This window comes from Rhinolophus ferrumequinum, chromosome 3, assembly GCF_004115265.2.
Source record: "Rhinolophus ferrumequinum isolate MPI-CBG mRhiFer1 chromosome 3, mRhiFer1_v1.p, whole genome shotgun sequence".
NCBI classification, from domain to species: domain Eukaryota; kingdom Metazoa; phylum Chordata; class Mammalia; order Chiroptera; family Rhinolophidae; genus Rhinolophus; species Rhinolophus ferrumequinum.
In genome coordinates, this window is record NC_046286.1 from 99,558,719 (window position 1) to 99,580,212 (window position 21,494).

The 21,494-nt window shown below is 43.4% G+C and overlaps 1 protein-coding gene across 4 annotated transcripts in view; it reads left to right on the forward strand.

Annotated features, from left to right (window-relative positions):
• ZDHHC14 (zinc finger DHHC-type palmitoyltransferase 14) overlaps window positions 1-12,052 on the forward strand; it is a 252,179-nt gene extending 240,127 nt beyond the window's left edge. For 2 of the 4 annotated variants that reach the window (XM_033098468.1, XM_033098497.1), the window contains exons 9-10: window positions 9,430-9,546; window positions 10,790-12,052. In XM_033098468.1, the coding sequence (XP_032954359.1) occupies window positions 9,430-9,546; window positions 10,790-11,188 (516 nt within the window). In that variant the 3' untranslated portion in view covers window positions 11,189-12,052. The remainder of the gene's footprint in view (window positions 1-9,429; window positions 9,547-10,789) is intronic. The other 2 variants (XM_033098478.1, XM_033098487.1) reach the window with 2 other exon arrangements.
• Window positions 12,053-21,494: the final 9,442 nt, after the last annotated feature.

Here is a 21,494-nt window from a genome sequence, read left to right on the forward strand (position 1 = left end):
AGGGAAGCTCAGTGAAAGTTTGCTTTCCCATGCTTATGAAGGAATGACATGGTTTCTAGAAATGCACTTTGAAATAATGGAGATGTGAATCAATTTCATTATCCTAGAAGTATCCATCTGGCATTTTATAAAAAAACCATAAGACTTACTCATGTGTGTCATCTGAGATATTAATTTGATTTCATCCCGTATGCTGGAAGATTATTTTCTGAAATCAGCATTTATTATCTTTCCCTACTTTCTCTCTACCCACCCCTGCCAACTCTGTCCCCACTAAGTCAAATCAAGTTTTTGGTCTAATTGGATACTAGTGAGGCTAACAGAATAGGACAATTATGAGAGAGAATGGAAGGAAAAGCTTTGCAAATGGATAGATCTAAGTACTGAACACAGTGGGGAAAGGTAGAGGGAGCAGGATGTGGGGTCAGAGCACCTGGCCTTGAATTGCCAGCTCTGACACCTGGGCCTGGGTGATCTTGGGCAAGTCACTTGATCCCAACAGCCTTAAATTCCTAAACTATAAAAAATAAAGAAGGGGATAATGATGTCCACCTCTCTGGATTGTGGTCAGAATAGACTGAGCTCCTGTCTATTTCGTCCTTCCATCGCCACTTTAATACAGGGTCCTGGCACATAGTAGGTGCTTGTTAAATGTTCAATTGAATGAATGTGAAAGTTCCCCTCACTGGGGCTTGCTCATGGGAGGTTGTGGACAAATATTCATTTGTTCCTGTCTTCCTTTCCTCTTTTTTCCTTCCTCCAATTTTGTCACATGTGCAAAAAGTTCCACTCTGACTATTGAACTAGGAACTAGAGGCAAGGCATTCTCTTTAGTGCAGCAACCTGGCAACATAGCTTCATGAAGTGATCGCCTTGGTATCATCAAATTAATTCATGAGCCAAGACACCAGAGGTCATGATCACTTTAACCGTTAGACACTGTATGCAAAATGCCTATGAGCTTTTCTGAAGGCTGAAAAATTTAAGACCTAAAAAAAAAAAAGAAAGTACTAAACCATGAAAAGAAAACTACAAAATCAAAATGAGTAAATGTTTAATGTCTACAAGACACATGTGTCAAGACAATATGTCAACTTGATTAATTATTAAATTTAGATTTCATGAAATTTTTATTACATTTTAGAAATGTTTTGTAGGTTGGCAATGTTTTGTAGGTTGACCAGGCAAATGTCTACGAAGCATCTTCAGTTTCTGCTCTGTTACAAATGACAGTTGTTCTTACTTCATAAGAATTCCCAAGCACACATACAATTACATAGATCATTACCAAGTATAAAGTAAGTGAGTTGCTCATAGACAGATAAATTCAAAAGTTTGCTGACTTGGAGCCCCATGTACTTTCTATCTCATCATGCTGCCTTTGTTATGAGAAACCCAGGTTTCCACTCAATGTAAAGCTGAAAGAAACCTTTTAGGTCCCAAGGCTCTTACCCACCGCTGGGAGTGCCCCAAATACAATAGAACATTATTAGCAGATGCCAGATCTGAAAGCTCTCATGGGGGAAAAAGATGAGATGTGTTCTGTGTGGTCCCACAGTTTAGAACCAGGAGTGGAGGGCAGGCAGGGGAGGCAGACCCTGCTCAATGCAAGAGGAAAATGCCCAACACCTAGAGCTTGTGGTGGACAGAAGCCCCCTCCCCAGAGATGTTCCGGCTGTGGAGTGAAAACCCCCCAGGGATGTGGACAGAGGAGGACAGCACTGGTGGGAGAGCTGAACGTTGACCTGTAGGGTCCCTTTCCATGCAGATCCTGTCGGGCAGACTTCTGTGTCATCCAGGGCCTCCAGCCCTTTTAGTCTTGTCAACAGGTCAGTTTCAAGGTTCCAGAACGTTCCAGTCTACTGTGCATTTACAGTCCATTCATGCACCTCGAGAATGTGCCTTTTTATTATGTCAGTTGTTCTTTAAGGGCTTCTGTGGTATAAGTACCATGTTAACAGGTACTGTCACATGAAGGCAGGGCTGGCACTAGGCTGGCACTAATGAAGCTTGACGTGTCTCCACCCCAATCCCTTTTCCAGTTCATTCATGCTCACACTGGCATGTGTTTACCATATCCCATACCGTACCAGCATGTAACATACCACGTGCTGTTCCAAAGCGTGTAGCTATATAACTCACAGTGACCCTCACAACTCTATGAGCCTGCTATGAATATTATCCCCATTTTTCAGATTAATAAAACTGAGGCACAAAAAGCTGCAGTACGTTTGTCTAACTCAAACTTCACAGTGTGACACCATAATCCACGCTCTTAACCGTACCCTATACTATCCTATAGCTACGTATGTGGACTGTGTATAAGGTAATTTTTCTCTCACATGCTTTTAATACTCACAACACATTGTCCTTACCCTCTCTCCCCTGTCAAAATCTGCTCTCAGGAGAATATCAGTTATCAATCATTTGTACCTTAAAGGGAATTTAAGCCAAATTTCAGGGACATATGAATTTCAATTGTGAATGCAAGATTTTGCCCTCTATTAAAAGCATTTCAGATGACGATGATGATAATGGTTGAATGCTTTAATGTTGTTTGTTTGACACTGTCTAGAATAGTTCCTAGGGTAGTTGGTTTTAGTAGATGATTTTAAGAGAGAGAGAGAGAGCGAGCTTGACTCCCTTCTTAACCATAAAAGTCTCCGGGTGGGAAGGTCTTATTGTGGAGACGAGTGGCATGAAGGCTCCTCTCAGGGCTGAAGAAATCACACCACGCAGTATCTATTAATTTGCCATGGTCAGTCACAAAACCAGTCTGAGGAATTGAATCTGTAAACTCTCCGTAATCACACCTACAACCTGACCAGACAAATGTCTACGAAGCATCTTCAGTTTCTGCTTTGTTACAAATGACAGTGTTCATCAATGACAAATTAAGTTAACTCTTTTTCTCTCTACTTGCTCTCTCGCCCCATCCGTTTGGTGGCACTTTAGACTAGTCTAGCCTGAGTGCTAAAGCTTTGTGCAGGTGGGAATATAACAGTACCCAAGTGATATTGACTTGGTCCAAGGGTGCTCTGCACTATTAAACTAGTCAGAGTTCATTCATTTTCTTGGGTCTGAAAGTTATCATTTTTCATCAAATTGGAACATTTTTGGTCATTATGTCTTCAATTTTTTTTCCCCACTTCATTTCATTCTCTCTCCTCCTGGGACTCCAGGGATGTTAGACCATTTGCTATTACCCTGGAAGATAGGTCCTTGAAGTTCTGTGCATTTTTCTTCAAACTTTCTCTATTAGCTCTTCAAATTAGATCATTTCTTTGGTTCTCTGTTCACGTTCAATGATTCTTTATTCTGCCATCTTCAATCTACTGTTCAGCTCATCTAGAAAATTTTTCATTTTGGCATTATACTTTTTCATTCTAGAATTTTCATTTGATTCTTTTTATTTCTCTGCTGAGTTGTATTTCTTTGCTGAGATTTCCTATCCATTTACTCACTGAGACCATATTTTTCTATAATCATTTGAACATAATTACAAGATTGCTTAAAGTCTTTATCTGCCAAGTATATCTGGGCTATCTTGAGGTTGGTGTCTGTTGACTACTTTTTTCCTTGACTCTGGATCACATTTTCCTATTTCTTTGTGTATCTATTAATACTTCTTTGAATATTGGATATTTTGGACAATATAGTATATAGACTCTGGATTTGGTTATCTTCTTCCAAAGGGTGTTGACTGTTATTTTAGCAGGCAATTCAATTACTGGCTGATCAAGGATCTCACTTTAGACATGATTCTTGCTCCTAAGGCACAGCCTTCTTAGTACACTAGCTGGATGTCAGGCTGGTAACAAGGCGTAGCAGATGTCAATGAGATCAATGACCCCAGCACTACTTTTTTCAACCTCTAGTTTCTCTGTTCCTCTCTCAGCCTCATTGCGGCTGTATCTTGTCAGCCTCATCCTGCACAGGCACAGCTTAGCCTTTGGCTACAGACTTGTGGGGGACCCCCACTAGGACATCTGGTCCCCCCGTGTCTGCACAGGCCTCTTCTCCCAGGCTTTGCCCTACGATACAGATGCTTCAGCTTCCTCGCACTCTGACCCCTACTTTCTCCACTCGCAGAACTGCTGTGCTCTGCTCACCCTCCAGCCTATGCCATGGTTGGGAAAGTGTCCCCAAGGAAAGAGCTGGTTGACTGTGGGGCTCCCCTTGGCGCGTTTCCCTTCTCTCAGGGATTGCAATCTTGCATTGTCTGTTGGAAACCACTTGCCTCACATATTTGGAGCAGTTTTATATACTCCCTTGTATACAGAGGGAGGACTGGTTCAGTATCAGTTACCCACCATTCCTGGAACTAGAAGCCTCTCTCTGTGGGTAGAGGACACGTTGCAGCCAACGTTGCCATATGCCCAGACGCACATTTTTGTTACCCGTTCTACCCACAATAAATACTGAATTAGCTGTGCAACATGATTGTTCTGACCAGGGCCTATCTGGAAGGAGGAGCATCTGGAGATGTTTAGATGTATCACCAGACTCGGCATATTCATTTGAAAGGAAAGGCTGGAGGGAAAGAGTTCCTAGATGTCTTTGGTTAAATTTTTGCCTATTATTTTATTTTAAGACCAAAGTCTAGATCAGACAGGTACTTCCTGAATGACCGGAAAAGTGCTTCTAGGGAAAGCTGTGCTATTTTAGAAATTATAGCTAAAGGCTGTAGGACTTAGTTAAACACACAGATATTGCAATGCAGAAAAATTGGGTAAATATTGATAGATGGCCGGCATCAATCTACCCACAGAGGTCTTATTTATTATCTCAAAAATGGGAAAATGCACTATAACTTACCATCTCACATAATTTGGTAGTGGGGATGGTTATGTAGTGCCTATGTGATCTTCCTTCTACTACAAATTCCTAAGAAAGAAGTTGTTAGAGAAGTAATATCTAAAGCATTAAAATGGTGTATGTAACCCCAGTACAGCCTTTGTCATCTGAACCCCTGTCATCTGAAATTCTGAGAAGCCACACTGGAATTATGTACAGATAACCTCAGTGCCCCCTGGGGATCATGTTTTCCTTATTCCTGTTTCCCTCATTATTGACTTTTATTGTTACCTAATATTGAAGTCTCGTCCATGACAATATGTGTGTGCAGTCCTGACATCCAGTTACGGTCCAGTTTTCAGTGTGTATCACATTTGATTATAAAATCATTTAAGTTCTGCATAGCACCAAGGTCACAGTTTATGGGTAAGTCTGGCACTTGTAGTTACAAAGATCCTTTGGAATCGCATGCGAAACACAAAGATAGTACATAGTTGTTGGAATTTATTTTTTAGAAAATCATTTGCTGGATTTACTTAACCTAATTTCTCAATCCCCCTATTAAAACAAGACTAAACCTAGCAGTTGCCTGATTTATTAAACTAGTATATCAGAAGAACTCTCCACACATAATCTGAAAAATCAATTATAGTAGGAAAAAATAAGGAAACTTAAATGATAATGTTAAATAAAGAATAAAAAGGAAGCTTTCCTCCTAACCTGGAAGTGGGCTTGGAAGTTGTCGTGTTTTTGTGGTGTTTTTGTAACTGTAAGAAAGCATTCACAAGACCCCAGAACACAACTTCACAGGCAGGCAGAAATAGATGATGGCCAACATGAATATTTCGACAGACTTGGAGCAAACAAAATAATTTCATTCATCCTTAATTTTTATAAAGACCATCTAGAAAATTCCAAGCTTTGCTTTCAGCAGCATTTAATCTGTATCCAAGGGTCATTTCAGACAAGAAGTCAGCTAGGGTAAAATGAAATGTATTCCAGCATGAGCAATTTTATTCGCAAATCTCTAGAAACAAAAAGTAAATTATCTCTGGGGTGTTTTAAATTGTAACATTAAGTGATAATGTGTGTGACACCCAAAATTCGGAGGCCATAAACTTCTCTGCAAGTTAAATGCCAGTGCTTCATTTAGGCAGTAAGTCAGAGCCGTCACAGTGACTTATTGTGACTACGCCCAATGCTCCAGCATTAGATGTACTAGTAGTTTTATGCTGCCAACAGAAGGATCTTTTCATAGACACTCTTACAAGCAATCAGATTTCTATTCTATTAGTATTCATCATTTGGATGATTTTTGACCTAAAAAAAAAAAAGTGATGTCTTATGGTTCAATCCTATATTTAATAAACAGGAACTTTCGAAGAGTTGTTTTGGAATGAAAACATGAGTTTCTCAATTTCCCGTTCATAGAAATAATGAATTGTCACTGCCCAATATCCTGGGGCTTGGTTATTTTCCCTTCAGTTTATATAACTGGTTAGATACGTTAAAATATTCCCAAGAGCTTTTTGGTGTTGGTGCTGGAATTTATAAGCCCTGCCACCAAATGGTGAGGGGAAAAGTGAGCAGTGATGTCTCCCTCTACTGGTTGAAGACAAGAGTCCTCAAAGGAAAAGCCCGGAAGGTGGGTGGGAAGGGTGGTGTAAAAAGGTCAAGGTAAGAGAAAAGAGAGAGGTAAGGAGGAGAAAAGAGAGAGGTAAGGAAGAGAAGAAGAAAAAGAGAAGAGAGGGAAAGAGAAATGGGAGGAAAATCAATGAAAGGAAAATATGGAGGGGGAAAAGGGAGAGGAGAATCGGTGAGACTAGGGAAAAAGAAAATTAAGTAGCAAAAATCAATGAGAAATGGGCAAATAAGAATTAGAAGCAAAGATAAAAGGAAGAGGTGTAAGAACACCTTTCATGGCTCATCTCCACAGGAACTGTGAAAATACTGGCCATTTCCTCCTTGAAGTTCTCAGATGGGAATTGCAGCCATGAAGGTTTGTCAACCCATCCTCCCTAGAATTTTGGCAGTGTGCAAAATGAGGAAACACTCTGATCTTTAGGGGAAAAAATATTAAATATCCCCTAATCATTAAGTTTCTTCTAAGAAGATGTTCAAAACATGCAAAGTTAATATGATGAGAAATATAAATTCCTCTAGGCAGAATCATTGCGCTATCTTTGGTTGGCATCTAATAAAATCCAGTCTCCCATTCCTGTGTGTGTCATGAGCCAGTCACAGGTTTATATGGACAGTATCCTGTAGAAGAAAGCCTAGGCCCTGGGTACTCCCAAATGGGATTGGTCTTCTAAACGGAAAGGAATTGAATGTGACAAACTATGGTTAAAGTTATCGGAGACAAGCAAGATTTAGACACTTAGGTTCATAGACCCAGTAATTGTGCTCACTGATAGACGTTTTTAGTTAAATGCTTTAGGCTACATTTTTTCTTTCACATTTTAAGTCCTTAAACTTTACCCCTGGTAAACCGGAGAGCATTTTCAATAGGGTCCTGGCCTTGAGGCTGAGCACAGATTTGTTACAGTTTTAACGAGTCATCAGTTCGGCCACGGGAAAGTGCCAGCAGGTATGTGCAGAAGTGGGCCCAGCCATGCAATTGGGAGCCCTCTTTAAGAAAGAAGACAACATGCAAAACAAAACATTATGCCAGGAACAGGGCCTTGGAAGGGGCCCTGAACTTAAGTTCAGCCTCAGCGTCAATCTGCCTCCAGGTGCGGTGTGAGCTGCCTTCTTCAAGTTGGCACAGCCATGTTTTAGCAGCCAGTCTCAGCCAGCTCCTCAAACTCCACAGGACCACCCCGGTGAACTTGACCTCTAAGGAACTCAACAGACCACTGTTGGCAGGCATTTTGTCCCAGAAGGTTCTGATGGGTGCCCAGGAGCTCTGCTGCTGGGGATGGAGAAAGGAGTGATTCGGAAGGAGGCAACGGGCAAGTGACCTGGAGAGAGGGAGGGAGAAAGTGAAAGTGGGAGGTGAGCCCACCTCTCTCCTCAGCCTTGGGCCTCCAGACTGTGACACTCTCCTCCAGCTCTGAAGTCTACCATGTTCCTCTGTGAATCTTTAAGAACCAGTCAGAAGTACTTGGGCTGGTCCCTAAAAATAGAATTGGCCAATTCGTTTTCAATAAAAAAGGCTTTCTTTGGGCCAACAGAGACAAGCAAATCTGATTTGCAATTTCATCTTTCGCTAGAGCTGGGGGGGATTGTGTGGACAGAGGTATTAGGGTGAGTGAGGGCTCCAGAAGGAAAGGTTGAGAACATGGTTCCATCATCCAGGAAGTGGCCTGCCCTCTGTGGTGACATCTCAGCCCTGGGGTCATTGGGCGGGACGCCTGCTGGGAGGCTATACTGAGCTATCGGGAAACAGAGGCAGTGCAGAGTTTCCATCAGTAAAGGAGACTGGTGATTTTCATATACCATTCTTTGTAAAACACGGCCAGGGACCGGTTCGCAGATGCCTGTTTAATCAGGAAGGTTGCTGTTGTCTGCCTCTGTGCTGTCAAGACTGAGCCGATGTGCAGAACCAGACTGGTCGTATTGGGAAGTGGAGCAAAACATCCACCGACCAGAGCGGTCTGCAGCCTGACAGCTGCGCTGGTCAGCGTCTCCCACCAGAAAGAATCCCTTCCCCGAGCTGAAATTCCTTGCAAGAGTAGACAGGGCTAGTACTCAGTCGCCCACTGGAAAAGAACTGCTGTGGCAAAAATGATTTGCGTGATGATTGGGGAAATGACTACATTAAATGATTGTTCATGCCTCACAATCAGCCCCTCTCGAGCACTTTTTAATGGAGGTCTCATCTCATCTGACCGGCCCCCCACTCACTCCCAGCCCTTCCCCTCACTCCCCAGCTTCTCAGTGTTGCGACATTGCCTTGGCTGCCTGTGAAGCCGTGGTAGAAAAGCCAGGATCTTCCCTGAGACTTGCTTTCCCTCTTTAAAGCTCCACCATGAGTTTACTCTTGCCTTTGAACTTCTAAAACCTGCACATTGCTTCGAGACTGCAGCTCTTCCACCTCCTCAGTGGAGGCTCGTGGGGAGAGTAGGGGACCGACTACCACTTGTGATTTCTGACAGAAACCCGTTTGGCCGGGAAGAACACACACACACTGGAGCAAATGAAATAAAAGCCTAAGGAGCTGCGACTTGGGGCAAACTTTCTCTCTTCCTGGAAGGCTGCATTGTGCATGGTTCTGGTTGCTTCTGTGCCTGGAGGTGGGTCAGTGAGGCAGTTCCAGGTGTGCCTCTGGGCAGGAGACGGGGGAGCACCTCCATGACAAAGCCGCCAGGACTCGGTTCTGCAGGAATCCCAGAGTTCCGAAAAAGAGAGGAAGGGATAATAAGACAAGTAACAATTCTTAAGCACCTACTGTGTGTCACATGTGTAGGGGAAAGAAGTTTGCTGTCAAGCAATCCCAGCCCCCAAACCTGGGTCCATCCCTTACTTTTATCTGTAAGGTCCTGAGCCTCAAGGTCTTTGTTGATAAGAGGGGAAATAAATTTGTTCTGCGAGCTTCTAAAGAAACAGAGTGGAGCTCCTAGCTTATTGCTTGAATGTAAAGTCACACTGTGTTCACCTAACATCCACACCTATTCCTCCTTTCCATAGAAGAAACTCTCTAACAAGTTACTGCACAGACTCAAGTTTAAGATCTCTGCTTCACGCGACGTCTCTCTTCTAGCTGTTCTGAAACTTGCCCATATCTCAAGGGAAGGGGTTGCAAAGGTATCAGAGATCCACATTCCTCCGGCCAGAAATGTGTTTGCACTATTTCCTTTGGCCAGTGAGTACAGTGAAACAAAGGACATGAGATATAGTATGATTTTAAAAACACTTAGAAGAAAAGGAAATACCTTGTCAAATGTTGGCATTCTCAGTCACGGGTTTAAAAAAAAAACAAAAAAAACCAGAAACTCAGTTAGTCGTTCTTGAACGTGATGAAAATTTAGCCATGGGGAATTCTAGGGCTTTTATAAGCAGTGGGATCACATCCTCAGGACCTTCTCTTACCCATGTACCATGTATTTTTTTTTCTTTCTTTCTGTCTTTGTGTGTGCGTGTGCGGTAAAATACACATAATGTAAAATTGATCATTTTAACCATTTTTAAGGGTACAGTTCAGTGGCATTAAGTTCATTCACATTGTTATGCAACCATCACTACCATGCATCTCCAGAACTCTTTTCATCTTACAAAACTGAAACTCCATACGTTACACAATAACTCCCCGTTCTCCCTCCTCTTAGACCCTGGCAAACACCATTCTACTTTCTGTCTGTGTGAACTTGACTATGCTAGGTACCTCACAGAGGTGGAACCATACACAATCTGTCCAAGTGCATCTGGCTTATGTCACTCAGCTTGATGTCTTCAGGGTTCATCCGTGTTTAGCAGGTGTCAGAATACCCTTCCTTTTTATGGCTCAATAATATTCCATCGCTTGTATATACCACATTTTGTTTATCCATCCATCAATCAATGCATACCTGGGTTCCTTCCACCTTTGGCCATCGTGAAAATGCTGCTATGAGTGTGGGTGTACAGACTCATAGTTTTAAAACAATATAGTAGAAGTGATTTTCAGCACATAAGAAACGGCGACCTCAGACTGCTATAAGTGGTCAAGCCAGTGACTGTCCATGGCATTGATTTGAAATGAGGTCCGGTCTGGACCCTGGCAACCTGAGGCTGCATGTGTGACCCCCCACGGGTGCCCACGGGGAACTCTGAGCTTGAGCAGATGTTTCAGGTGCCAGGTGTTGGTATTTACCGCATGCTGTGTGTCTCCGAGTGAAACTGGGCTACTGTGCACGCTCTCTGCCCCTGGCTGCCTGACGTGTCACTAACAGATTTCTCTCTCTCTCTCTCTCTCTCTCTCTCTCTCTCTCTCTCTCTCGCATCCCGCCCTCCCCTCGGCCCCTGTGTCCCCATCTCGCCTTCTCTTTGCCGGCTCCCTCCTGCTATCCAGTGCGACCAAGACCAGTGCATTCAGAGCACCAAATTCGTTTTGCAGGCCGCGGCCACGCCCCTGCTGCAGAGCGAGCCCAGCCTCACCAGCGACGAGCTGCACCTGCCAGGGAAGCCGGGCCTGGGTACGCCCTGTGCCAGCCTGACGCTTGGGCAGCCCACACCACCCTCCTCTATGCCCAACCTCACCACGGAGGCTGGGCTCACAGACATACTGCCCCTGAAAGAGGAGCACATGGGCCACCAGTTCCTGACCCCGGAGGAAGTGCCCTCACCGCCCCGGCTGCTGGCAGGCAGCCCCCTGGCCCACAGCAGTACCATGCATGTCCTGGGCCTGGCCAGCCAGGACTCTCTGCATGAAGACTCAGTGCGTGGCCTGGTGAAGCTGAGCTCCGTGTGACCGCGTGGCCCGGCCGGGGACTGCAGGCCGTGGGGGCAACTTCCTTGTGATCTAGTGCCATGGTGGCGAGGACACTTCAGGTCCTGGGCACAAGGACCACCTGGAGGGTAAACGGATCCTCCTCTGATTGGCAGAAGCTGCAGGACCCAAATGCTTCCAGCTTGGTTTCCTGGAATTTTCTTCCCCACCCTGACCGCTTTGATAACAATGAAAATAGAGAAGTAGCTATTTTCAGACGTTTGGAATATGAAGGGTGGGCGTGGGGGTGAAGGAACCTGGGTGGCAGTGATCGGAGGCTCGAGGGAAAGGACAGTGCCTGGATGTCACACTCTGCTTGCTGCTCTTGTGACAGACACACAGAAGCTTTATGAGACCTGTGGCCAGACTGAAATTGCACTTGTGTTATGCTACTAATATTTGAAATAGACATGCCATTCCATTTGTTAATTTTTTAAAAAACAAAACAAAAAAATTATCTAAAGGGAAACAAATGACCAGATGTGGATTTGCATGCCACGCTAGTCTGTTTACAGTGGTGTTGGTATTCAAAAGGAAGTGCTGCTTTCTTTCTTCCTTCCTTTCTCTTAATTTTATGAATTTCCAAGTGCTGTTTTATGGGAAGACCGTGCAAGAAACCAAGACTAATGGACAATGCCATCACTCGCCAGTTTATTCAGCTTAATTACATGTGGGTAGGTGGTGCTGGGCTGCAGAGGGCTGCCGGAGTTCAAGCGTATCAAGAATCAGTTAACCTTCTGTTTAATAGTTAACCGAGGTGTTGTGTTGTACCATACCTGCCACAGTCTTCACCTCCTGTGTGCCCAAACTTCCTGTGGACAGCCAATAAAACGATGTCCTCTGTTATTTTGGATCTGTGTACAGTTATCCTTAGCAGCTTAAATGACAATGAAATCATCCAGATGGCCTGCTGAGAGTTTGTCTCTACTGAAGTATCCTTAGCAAGGAATGGTCCCAAAAGAGCCAAAAATCAAACTTTTGAATCGTAGGATATGTATGGGATGGTTTCTCGGCTAGGAGAGTTGCTTTCCATCTGTTTTTCTCTTTTCTTTGATCACCTCTTTTTGACACAGTCTTAGCGGAATTTGCTCCGTGTTTGCAGGTTGCCAGATGACCATTAATCTATGGCACGTAGAGGGGAGCTGGTGTCAGGGAGAAGGGGCCATCTTCTCTGCTCTGCGGTGTGCTGAGGTAGCGTCAATGCTCAGAAACGTAACTTGCGATCCTAGTAAAGGTAAAAAATGAGAGGGAGAAACCAGCTTAAAGTTTGGGCTGAGATCTTGTAGATGGTCCTTCTTACCTGGACTCTAATCAGAATGGTAATTACACTAATCAGTGATACTTAAGGACATGACCACTTCATTCACACCCACTGGTCATCTAGAAGGGAACAACTGGCTTTGTACTCAGGGAGGAAGGCGCTTTGGAAGCAGCTGCAGGGCCTTAGAAGACTTTGGTCCTTGCTTCTTTCCAGATGATAAATCCACAGCCAGATGGACTCAGGCTTCTCAGGCCCTTGAAGGCTGAGTGCTCAGGCCCCTCACAACCATATGGAAAACCAGATGCATTGATCAGTGACACAAGATGCTCCACACGATTTGCATTTATGGGAAAAGGCTGTTGCATTTATGGGAAACAGATGAGAAACAGTTGCCTTTTTATATAAAGGAAAGGAGAAAAGAAAAAGGAAAGCACAAGTTCATGTCTTATTTAGATAAAGCCAATTCTTTGTCGGTCAAAAACTAATTTGTGCTGAAATTAACCACAGAATTCTTGAGTCATGGTGACTTTGAACCATCTCTATGTTTCATACTGTATATACAAATAGAAAATGGGAAAGGTAAATTGTGTGTGGCCATTTTTATATTCTGGACCTCCTACCTACTTACACTTACCTGAACTTTATAATAAAGGGGACAGAGCTCCTCCTTACACAGCCCATGGTCATCAAGGTACAAGGATTCCTCGAGCATTCACTGCCTTTGAGCAAAAAGCGACAGCCCCACAGTCTGCCTTCCACGCCTTCCAGCCTTCTCTGCGCTTTGCCGCCTTCCCTCTCTCCCCAGAGGCCCCAGGAGAGTGTCGGCCCTGGAGAGAAGAGCAGGATGGCTCGGTTCTCTCTGGTGTCTGTGTGGCCCGGGCCATTCCCAGCTCTTCACCTGGGACACAAAGACAATGGTCTTGGGAGTCTTTCCATCCTAACATTCTCTAATTCCCTGGTTGCTCATTTCCTATGACCCGCCCTTCTTCCCACCTCATTATGGAAAAATCCAAGAAGTAAGGATCATTATTCATTTGTCTTTATTTGATGAATGTTTACTTAATATTTCTTATCAGTCCCCAGCCCCAACCTCAATCGTGTCCCTGCATCCACTTGACATCTTTGATAAATTCAGAGAAGGGACTGGGGATTTGAGTGAAACGAATCAAGGCTATCCAGGGTCCAAAAGGGAGATTAACTTGAATGAGCCGATTTGCTAAGACAATTAACTTCTTAAAACCCCAAACCAGAGAGATAGATACCGACAGCCCTTTACTCTGTGGCTTGGAAAAGAATGGAGGGTCTGCAGAAAGAAGGATCGTTCACGCAGGAGCTCCCTTCTTCCAGTTGGGTGGAGGGATGATCTCAGCAGTGACTCACCTGGTCAGGAGTGTGTGTTTCCCATTAACTGAAATATATATGTGTGTGTACGTAATGTTGAGTGGTTCCATCTTGCGGTGGCTGAGTAGACCTTGCTCTTTCTAAACTCTGTCAGTGTATTACAGATTGATTGCATGCTAGCTATAAAAGAATTAGATAAATATTTTACCATGCTATTAAAGCTTGGACCATTATCAGACACACATACATATACACACTCATTTTCTTGTTTAAAAATTCATCTGCTTTTATTCTCCCAGCAGTACTCTGGGGATGACAGGTTTCCCAGGCACTTGAAGGCTGAATTTAGCCTGCATGCCCTGGTCCCCTAGGAAGGATGTTGGATGAAGCATCAGGACAACCAATAACCTGCATTTTTGAAAGGGCACAATGACATGTCACCCTGTACCTGGGGAGAATTGGCCCAGCATTTTTTTTTTTTTTTGGGCCGTACCCCTTTGAAAAATGCTCATTCCAGCATTCAAATGTAACTTTCAGCCTGTGAGAATGATGGCATATCCCCACTCTGTGCCAGCAAAATGCCAAATACCTGCTCGGGTCCAGAATAGCACACAGGAAAGGTCTTTTCAGAGCCCTACCGCACCCCTCCAAGCGCGCAGTGTCTTGGCCTGTTGTGTTTAGAATGCTGGCTGGGGTTCCAAACAAGAAGCAAATCCCATTTTATGAGCCCTGTTCCAACTCAGACCTAAGTGGGTTGGCCCCATCGTGGCTTGTGGCTGCGAAAGCCACTTAACTCTTCGTGGCCTGGGCCTGGGTCTTCTCATTTGATCAACAGCAAGAAAAATGGATTTGCCAAAATTGGCAGTAGGTATCCTTAGCACTGAGTCTTGTGATGGCATCTCCAGGGAACTTCTGGAACCCGAACCATCGGGGGCCCACCTTTCAGTGTGTGTAGAGGCTTCTGCAGGGCCTGCAAAAGCCTCTACCTTTGCAGGTGTCGGAGCCTCCCAGCTCCCCACCCCACTGACTGCTTCTCTGTCACTTGGCTGTCCCCTTCAGCTCACGAACCATCCTCTTCACCAGGTGCTTAGTGCTTCTCCACCTTGGCTTATGGTTTTCCAGTTAGCTGGAAGGTAGCAGGGGTTTGCATTAATAGTTTAAGAAATGTTTCCGAAGTTAGTGGCCTTCATTCATCCATGTGAGTAAACTATTTAGCCCCTTTAGTTCTTGATGGGGGAAGAGAAGAGTATAAAGGGAACAAATGTTAAATATACTTTTCCGATTAATGCCTTACAACTGTTTAGAAGCTGAGCCTAAATCAAATCGAATGTTTACATTTTTTATTAAGTATATGAGTTGTGGAAGTCTAGCATATTCTCATCCGGATGAGAGAGCCTTTCAAAGGAATTCTTATTCCTCCTGGTTCCTTCCACCTGCCCTGGAGGTCTGTGTTTAGCACTGTATGCTATTTTCCATGTTACCCCGTTAGAAAAAAAACGCATCTCATTTGTTCCCTTGAGACATACCTCTGTCTTATACAAATAAGTTATCATTGAAATATTAAATAAGCTGAAGCGTCGTTTTCTTTCAAATAAATGTCAAAGATGCAAACAGTTTTTTGTAAATCAGTAAATCCTCTGTCTACTTGCCCATTGCACATGATCCTGATAATACAGCAAAGATGGATTTTAAATACAAGTGGTTAGTACATTAATCCAGACATTAATTGGGAAATTGAAGATTAGATTGTTTCTGGAGCAACTGACGTTGCAGCTGCCCTGTAACTAGAAAGATGGCCTCAACTGGAATTATTTTTTCAGTGTCATAAACCCCAGGAATTATATATGGAATGGTGTAGAAAGCAGATGAGTGTCCTGTGCGATCGCGAAGTCTTTTCTTCCCTCAATTGTTGACTTTTTAAAAGATATTTGGTATTGCTGATGAAGATAGGAATGAACAAGTCTCTTAACTGCCCTGGATGTTTTAAGATGGATGTTTACACCGAGAGCCCATATGGCATATCCAAGGAAACCTGTTTTCTGGGTTCTGTATGAACAGAGATGGTTTTAGCCTTCAATAAAAAAAAAATAATAGCATAAAAATAATATAATAAGGTTGAAACTTTGCTAACCGTTTGCTCAGGGCATTGGGGCATTCTGGGTTGGTATTTCATAATCATCAAACATTTTGCCATGAATGAAAGAAAAAAGAGCATTTTCAACTCTTAGTGTATTCAAAGCCCTAAATCTGAGCAGTGGTGAACATAGCACATAACACAGCATGTTTTCAGAAAGGATCATGCTTATTTAAGTGCCTTTCATGTTTTAATCAATGTTTGCAGAATTAATCTTAAACCTGAAATAAATTTTTAAAATATTTTCCTCCTTGAATAAAAACTGCTGGTGGCATCAGATATAAACCTGTCTTTATAAGATAGACATTGTCAAGGTCCACAAGGTCTAGGAAAGAGTAGGATAAACTTGCACTCACTAAATTTGCACTATGTAGACAGCCGTCTGGATAATAATGGAGTTTTCTGATCACAGATATCCACATTAGTTTCGTACAGTGGGGATTCTCAGCATTTTCAATTCATAAATGACTTTAGAGCTATGCAGATCCTCAAACCCCCAATCTGCTTGTTCTCTGTTCTACTTTCTAACACACACAGATATACACACACCTGCACACCAGCCTCCAACCTCACCAAATGGGAATTATGTTTGGCTACTAATAACAAAATCCCCAAATAACAGTGGCTTAGACAAAGATATGTCCTTTCTGTCATGCAAAATAAGTCCAAAGCTAGGAAATTCAAGGTCAGTGTGGTCGTCCACAATGTCATCAATGTCCTGACCTCTTTTTCTTTCTGTTCTGCCTTTCTTAGCACTGTCTTTCATCCTCAGGGTCACTTCATGGTTACAAGATAGCTGTTGCAACTCGTGCCATCAAAGCCATATTCCCCGAAGGAAAGAAGGAGACGGGGAGGAGCAAAATGGGCACATGACACTTAAGATGGCTTCCTTTATAGAGCTTACCCAGAGACCCTATTCTGTGATTTCTCCAGAGTCACATGACCACTCCTGGCTGCAAAAGAGTCTGGGAAATGTGGTGTGTTAGCTGGGCACATTGCTTCCCCAAATAATATTGGATTCTGTTAGGAAAAAGAAGAAATGAGTATTTACCAGATAATCACAATAGATAACCTCACCTCCTCCTTTATTGAAAAAATGAGACCCTCCAGCTTGAGATCTGTCATCCATGTTCCTCTCCAAAAGCTATCTTCATCCACCTTTCTCTCTCTCTAGAGAGACAGCCTACTTGCTAAAGTAGGCCTGACCCTGTCTCTTCCATGACCTTTGGGATCCAGCCCCTTCTCTCTTGCCTCTTCAATTTGGTTCGTTAGTTGTTTCCATTAGTTGCTCTCTTTCCAAGCCATTCTCCTATTAAAAAACAGAAACAAACGGTGAAAAAGCCACAAAGAAACCTCTTCCTTGTCTTTCCTTCCAGCTTCCCCTGACCTCTGAGATGGGCTCTCCGAGGTCTCATATGGCCAAATCCAGTGACCTTGGTCTCTGTTCTCTTACCATCTCTGAGCCCCTAGCATTGTGACGCTGCATCTGGGTTTGTGCTGGAGGAGGGAAGCCGGCTTCAGTTGGAATGATCCCTAAGCATCCTCCTCACACAGCTCTCACCCTTTGGCTCAGTGACACCGCTGTCTTTATTCTAGTTGGCATCTCCTTGCATTCTGCTTTCCTGTCACACTCCCTAAATGAGGACATGTGGCAAGGCATGGTCCTCTACCCTCTGCCCTTTGCTCGCCTAGCTCCGTTCCCCTGCAGAGACGCCCCCACTCCCATGCCTGCTCCTCTCGCGTCCACTGTGGACCCCACACTCCCCATCTCGCATATCACCTCCCTCCCGGGGGCTAGCCCCACCTCTGAACCAGCTGCCTGCTAGGAGACACAGCTGCAGACAGGATTCTGGCTCCAGCTTGCTCACAGCTAGCTCTGTCACCTTGGGCCAGGATAGAGCCTGTGAGTTTACTTCCCTTACATACAAATGAGCTGCTTCTGACATCACCACGCTACCACTGGCTCAATGTTCACTTAGACATGCCACCGTCACCCCAAACCCAGAATGTCTACCATTGAATTCAACATGTTTTCCCCAAAAGCAGCCCTCATGTTAGTTGCTGCTTTCCTACTAGGGATGTAGGCTGAAAACTCTGGAGAAGCGTTTGACTTTTCCTTACTCTCCATATCCATTCTATCATCAAGTCCTGTCTGTTCTTCTTTTATATTGATCAAATCTGTCCTTCTTCACTGATTGCCACCTTCACTACTGAACCCAGAATGTTAGGGCGGCCACCAAGAGGTCTTCTCCCACATCTTTTCCAATGTCTGCCCAGCCTATGTAACCCAGGCAAATTGATGTTCCCCAAGTGTTGCTACAGGTGTCAGGCTGTGAAAGGCTTTTTCTTGCCTCTATGCTGCTTGGACCCACATCAAAGGCTCTGTAATCTGGCCCCGACTGGTATTGCGCCCTTATGTCCCTTTCCTCCTGTGCATTGCTCTCAGACCGTCTGGCCTCCTCCTCTTCTAGCAGGACCTGTGTGCTTCTGTCCTGCTCCCCTCCGCTCTGCTCTTCCTGACTCTCCTCAGTCCTTCCTTGCTTTCATGGCCTTGCTCAAGGACCAACACCTCCATGAGGTCTCTGACAGCCTGAGGGACTCCCTTCCTCTGAATTCTTAAAATACTTGTCCTGTCACCTATTTTCTTAAATTGAGATCAAATTCACATACCATCAATTCACCCTTTTAACATGTACATTTCAGTGGTTTGCAATAGAGTCACAAAGCTGCATCACCTCACCGCTGTCTAGTTCATATCATTTCTGTCACCCATTTGATACTTTTCCTGGACTACCTGTTATTTATATTTTCACGTGAAGGTCCTCTCCCTGTGTTAATGTGTTACGGTGAGGGCATGGCAGGCAGGATACTTCACCCACACGTGATACTCAAATGCTCAGGAAGGCACTGGGGTGGTTGATGGTGGAGGTGACCAGGATACGGAGACAACAGTTCAATAAACAAAGACCCAGACTCCTCGTTGGGGACCCCGTCCTGAAACCGAAGGGCCTCAGAGAAAAGCCACCTTCCTATTTACCCCCTTATGTGTCTTGATTGTAAGGAAATGCAGTTGTTGAGATGCAAGTCCATGTGTGGAGAGAACTTGAACTGGTAGTAATGAGCAAGTCCTACTCGGTGCTCATGAAACATCTGGCTCCCCTCCAGCAGCCCACCTGAGGCCTCCACTTCTTATGGCAAGGCACAGATTCTAATTTGGGCTAAAGTTGAGGTCTTTCGTCAGTTATATAATTCCAGAAGAAAAAAAGTTATAGAATGTTGAAAATGTATAATTTGTGATCGATAATAAGATAACTTAGATTATTTGGGGATTGCATGCTTTACATTTTTTAAAAATAAAAACCTATTAACCAGTTCCATTAACAAGCATTTGCTGGTCACATGATGCAGTGTTAGTCATTGAATAATATGTATCTCTTTTTATACCATAGAAAGTATGTGCCAAGTACTCATATATTACAATTATAATCGTTTATTTCTGGATAATAGATCTTTGGTAAAAGCTGCCCTTGAAATAAACCATAAAATATATATTTATTTGCAGCTTTGCTAAAATCAAATTTTTACCTGAAAACAGAAACTTAGACAATTCAATGAAATGAGTGAACAAACAGTATTATCTTCTCCATTTGATCGAGCAAGAAACATTAGATGACTTGTCCAGGGTCACCTAGAAAATGAGAGGGTCAGGCTATCATGTAAGGTTCTAAGTCTAATCTACTAGAACTTCCATTCTAAAAGGGTAAACGCTGTCTCTCTTGTGTTCACTGCCGCCAGCACCGAGCACAACGTCATGCGCGTCACTGGGGTTGATGCTAAAATCGGTACACGTGCTCCAAACAAGTATTTGGAGAATTAACTATACTTGATGAAGAGGCAAAATGACTGATATTACAAACAAAGCTAGTCTGTAATGAAGAACCAAGAATGAAATGAGTATATGGCATATACTCATCTATGAAAGGATATGCCATACTCAGATATATTATAGATGATTATATATTAGCGCATACAAATCTTATATAGTAATGCATATTATGTATCCTTTTTACCAAGGGATTATATTCCATAAATTAGCCTGGAACTTGGAATATATTTTTTCATGGAAACAAAAATCATAAATGTTATTTAGATCTGAGGTGAGTCCACAAATTAATCCATAATTTACCTGCAATAATGCTAATGACAGTCGTAGGATCTAAATACCTTTAAGCATTCCTAAACCCCAAACTTCTCTAAATTCTGAGCCCTGATGACCCTCGGAGCCCCGAGCCCCTACACAATGGACCCTCCATCTGTTGCTATTTCTACCTCACTACTGCTATAAATAGGTTAACTCCCTCTTAAGAAACACATGGAATTTGTCAGGATTTTTTTAAGTTCTACTAGAAACAAATGAACGATAACAACAAAAACCCTAAAAGAAATCCTTAAATTTCCTACGTCCAGAGATTCAATATAGTTAAATTCTCTTTTAAGTTATCTCTTGAAAACAAGCTTTTCATTTTTCTTTAGAGCCCTCAGGAACTTCACCTGAAACGATTTTATGGCAGAAATTCTAGATGATTCTACAGCTAAATCCAACTTGACTCATTTGGGATTGAGAATTAATTTTTTTTGTTAATATCCTGAATCAAAACATGCAGTGTGATGTGAGGCACATTCACGGTGAAGAAATATTGATTATTTTGTAAAGTCTTTTAAAAAGGTTTCTTGACGTAATCAACATTCCAGAAAGGTACAAAGGAGATGACAATATGCAAAGGCTCTTGTTAATATCTCTTTTTGAGAAAGCTGGTCGGCCAACATATCTGTTGGCAGCATCTGTATTTTCTGATTTAAATCTAGTCTGAGGGTTGAAACTTAATTAGTTTGTGAGGTCAGTCTGGAAGCTGCACTAGAAAGCACCTTTTCTGGGGATAATAAGAACAGATGGATTTAGAGGCCACCAAGGATTGTTCTAAACCCATTGTTTAGAACATGGAAATGCCAAACAGGGCTCTCTGTGTCCCTAAATAATACCTAGGGGCAGATCGGCTGTGATGTGGCCGAAGCAAGGGCCTGGCAACTGACGCTCTGCTCTCTCACTGGAATCCGGGGTGCCTTGCCTTATGCACTTGTCTTTGCAAGATCTAAGTGAAAATTAACTTCCTGCAATAAAACATAACCCGGGAACACATTGGAAGGTAACTGAAAATGTGAATGTGAGAAACCCTTTTCTGAAGCTCGTAACCACCTCAAACCCTGGTACTGCTTTGGAGCTCTCCATTTTCTCCTCTACACAAGGACAAGCCCTTGCTTCTGTCATATTAACGTGAAAGGAAACTGGTCACCTCTAGATGGTCAGCTTCCCTGTGATTTGACACTTCCTCGTGACCAATCGGCTTCTATATATTTTCGGAAATTCATTCATGTGTGAGCTTCTAGCTGCCATGGCTGACCTAGTTTTAAATCCTATATTATCAAAAGGAAGCGTCTGGCATTTGTTTCTGCCAAAGACGTCCATATCACTGCATCATCAGGTGGTGTCCGTT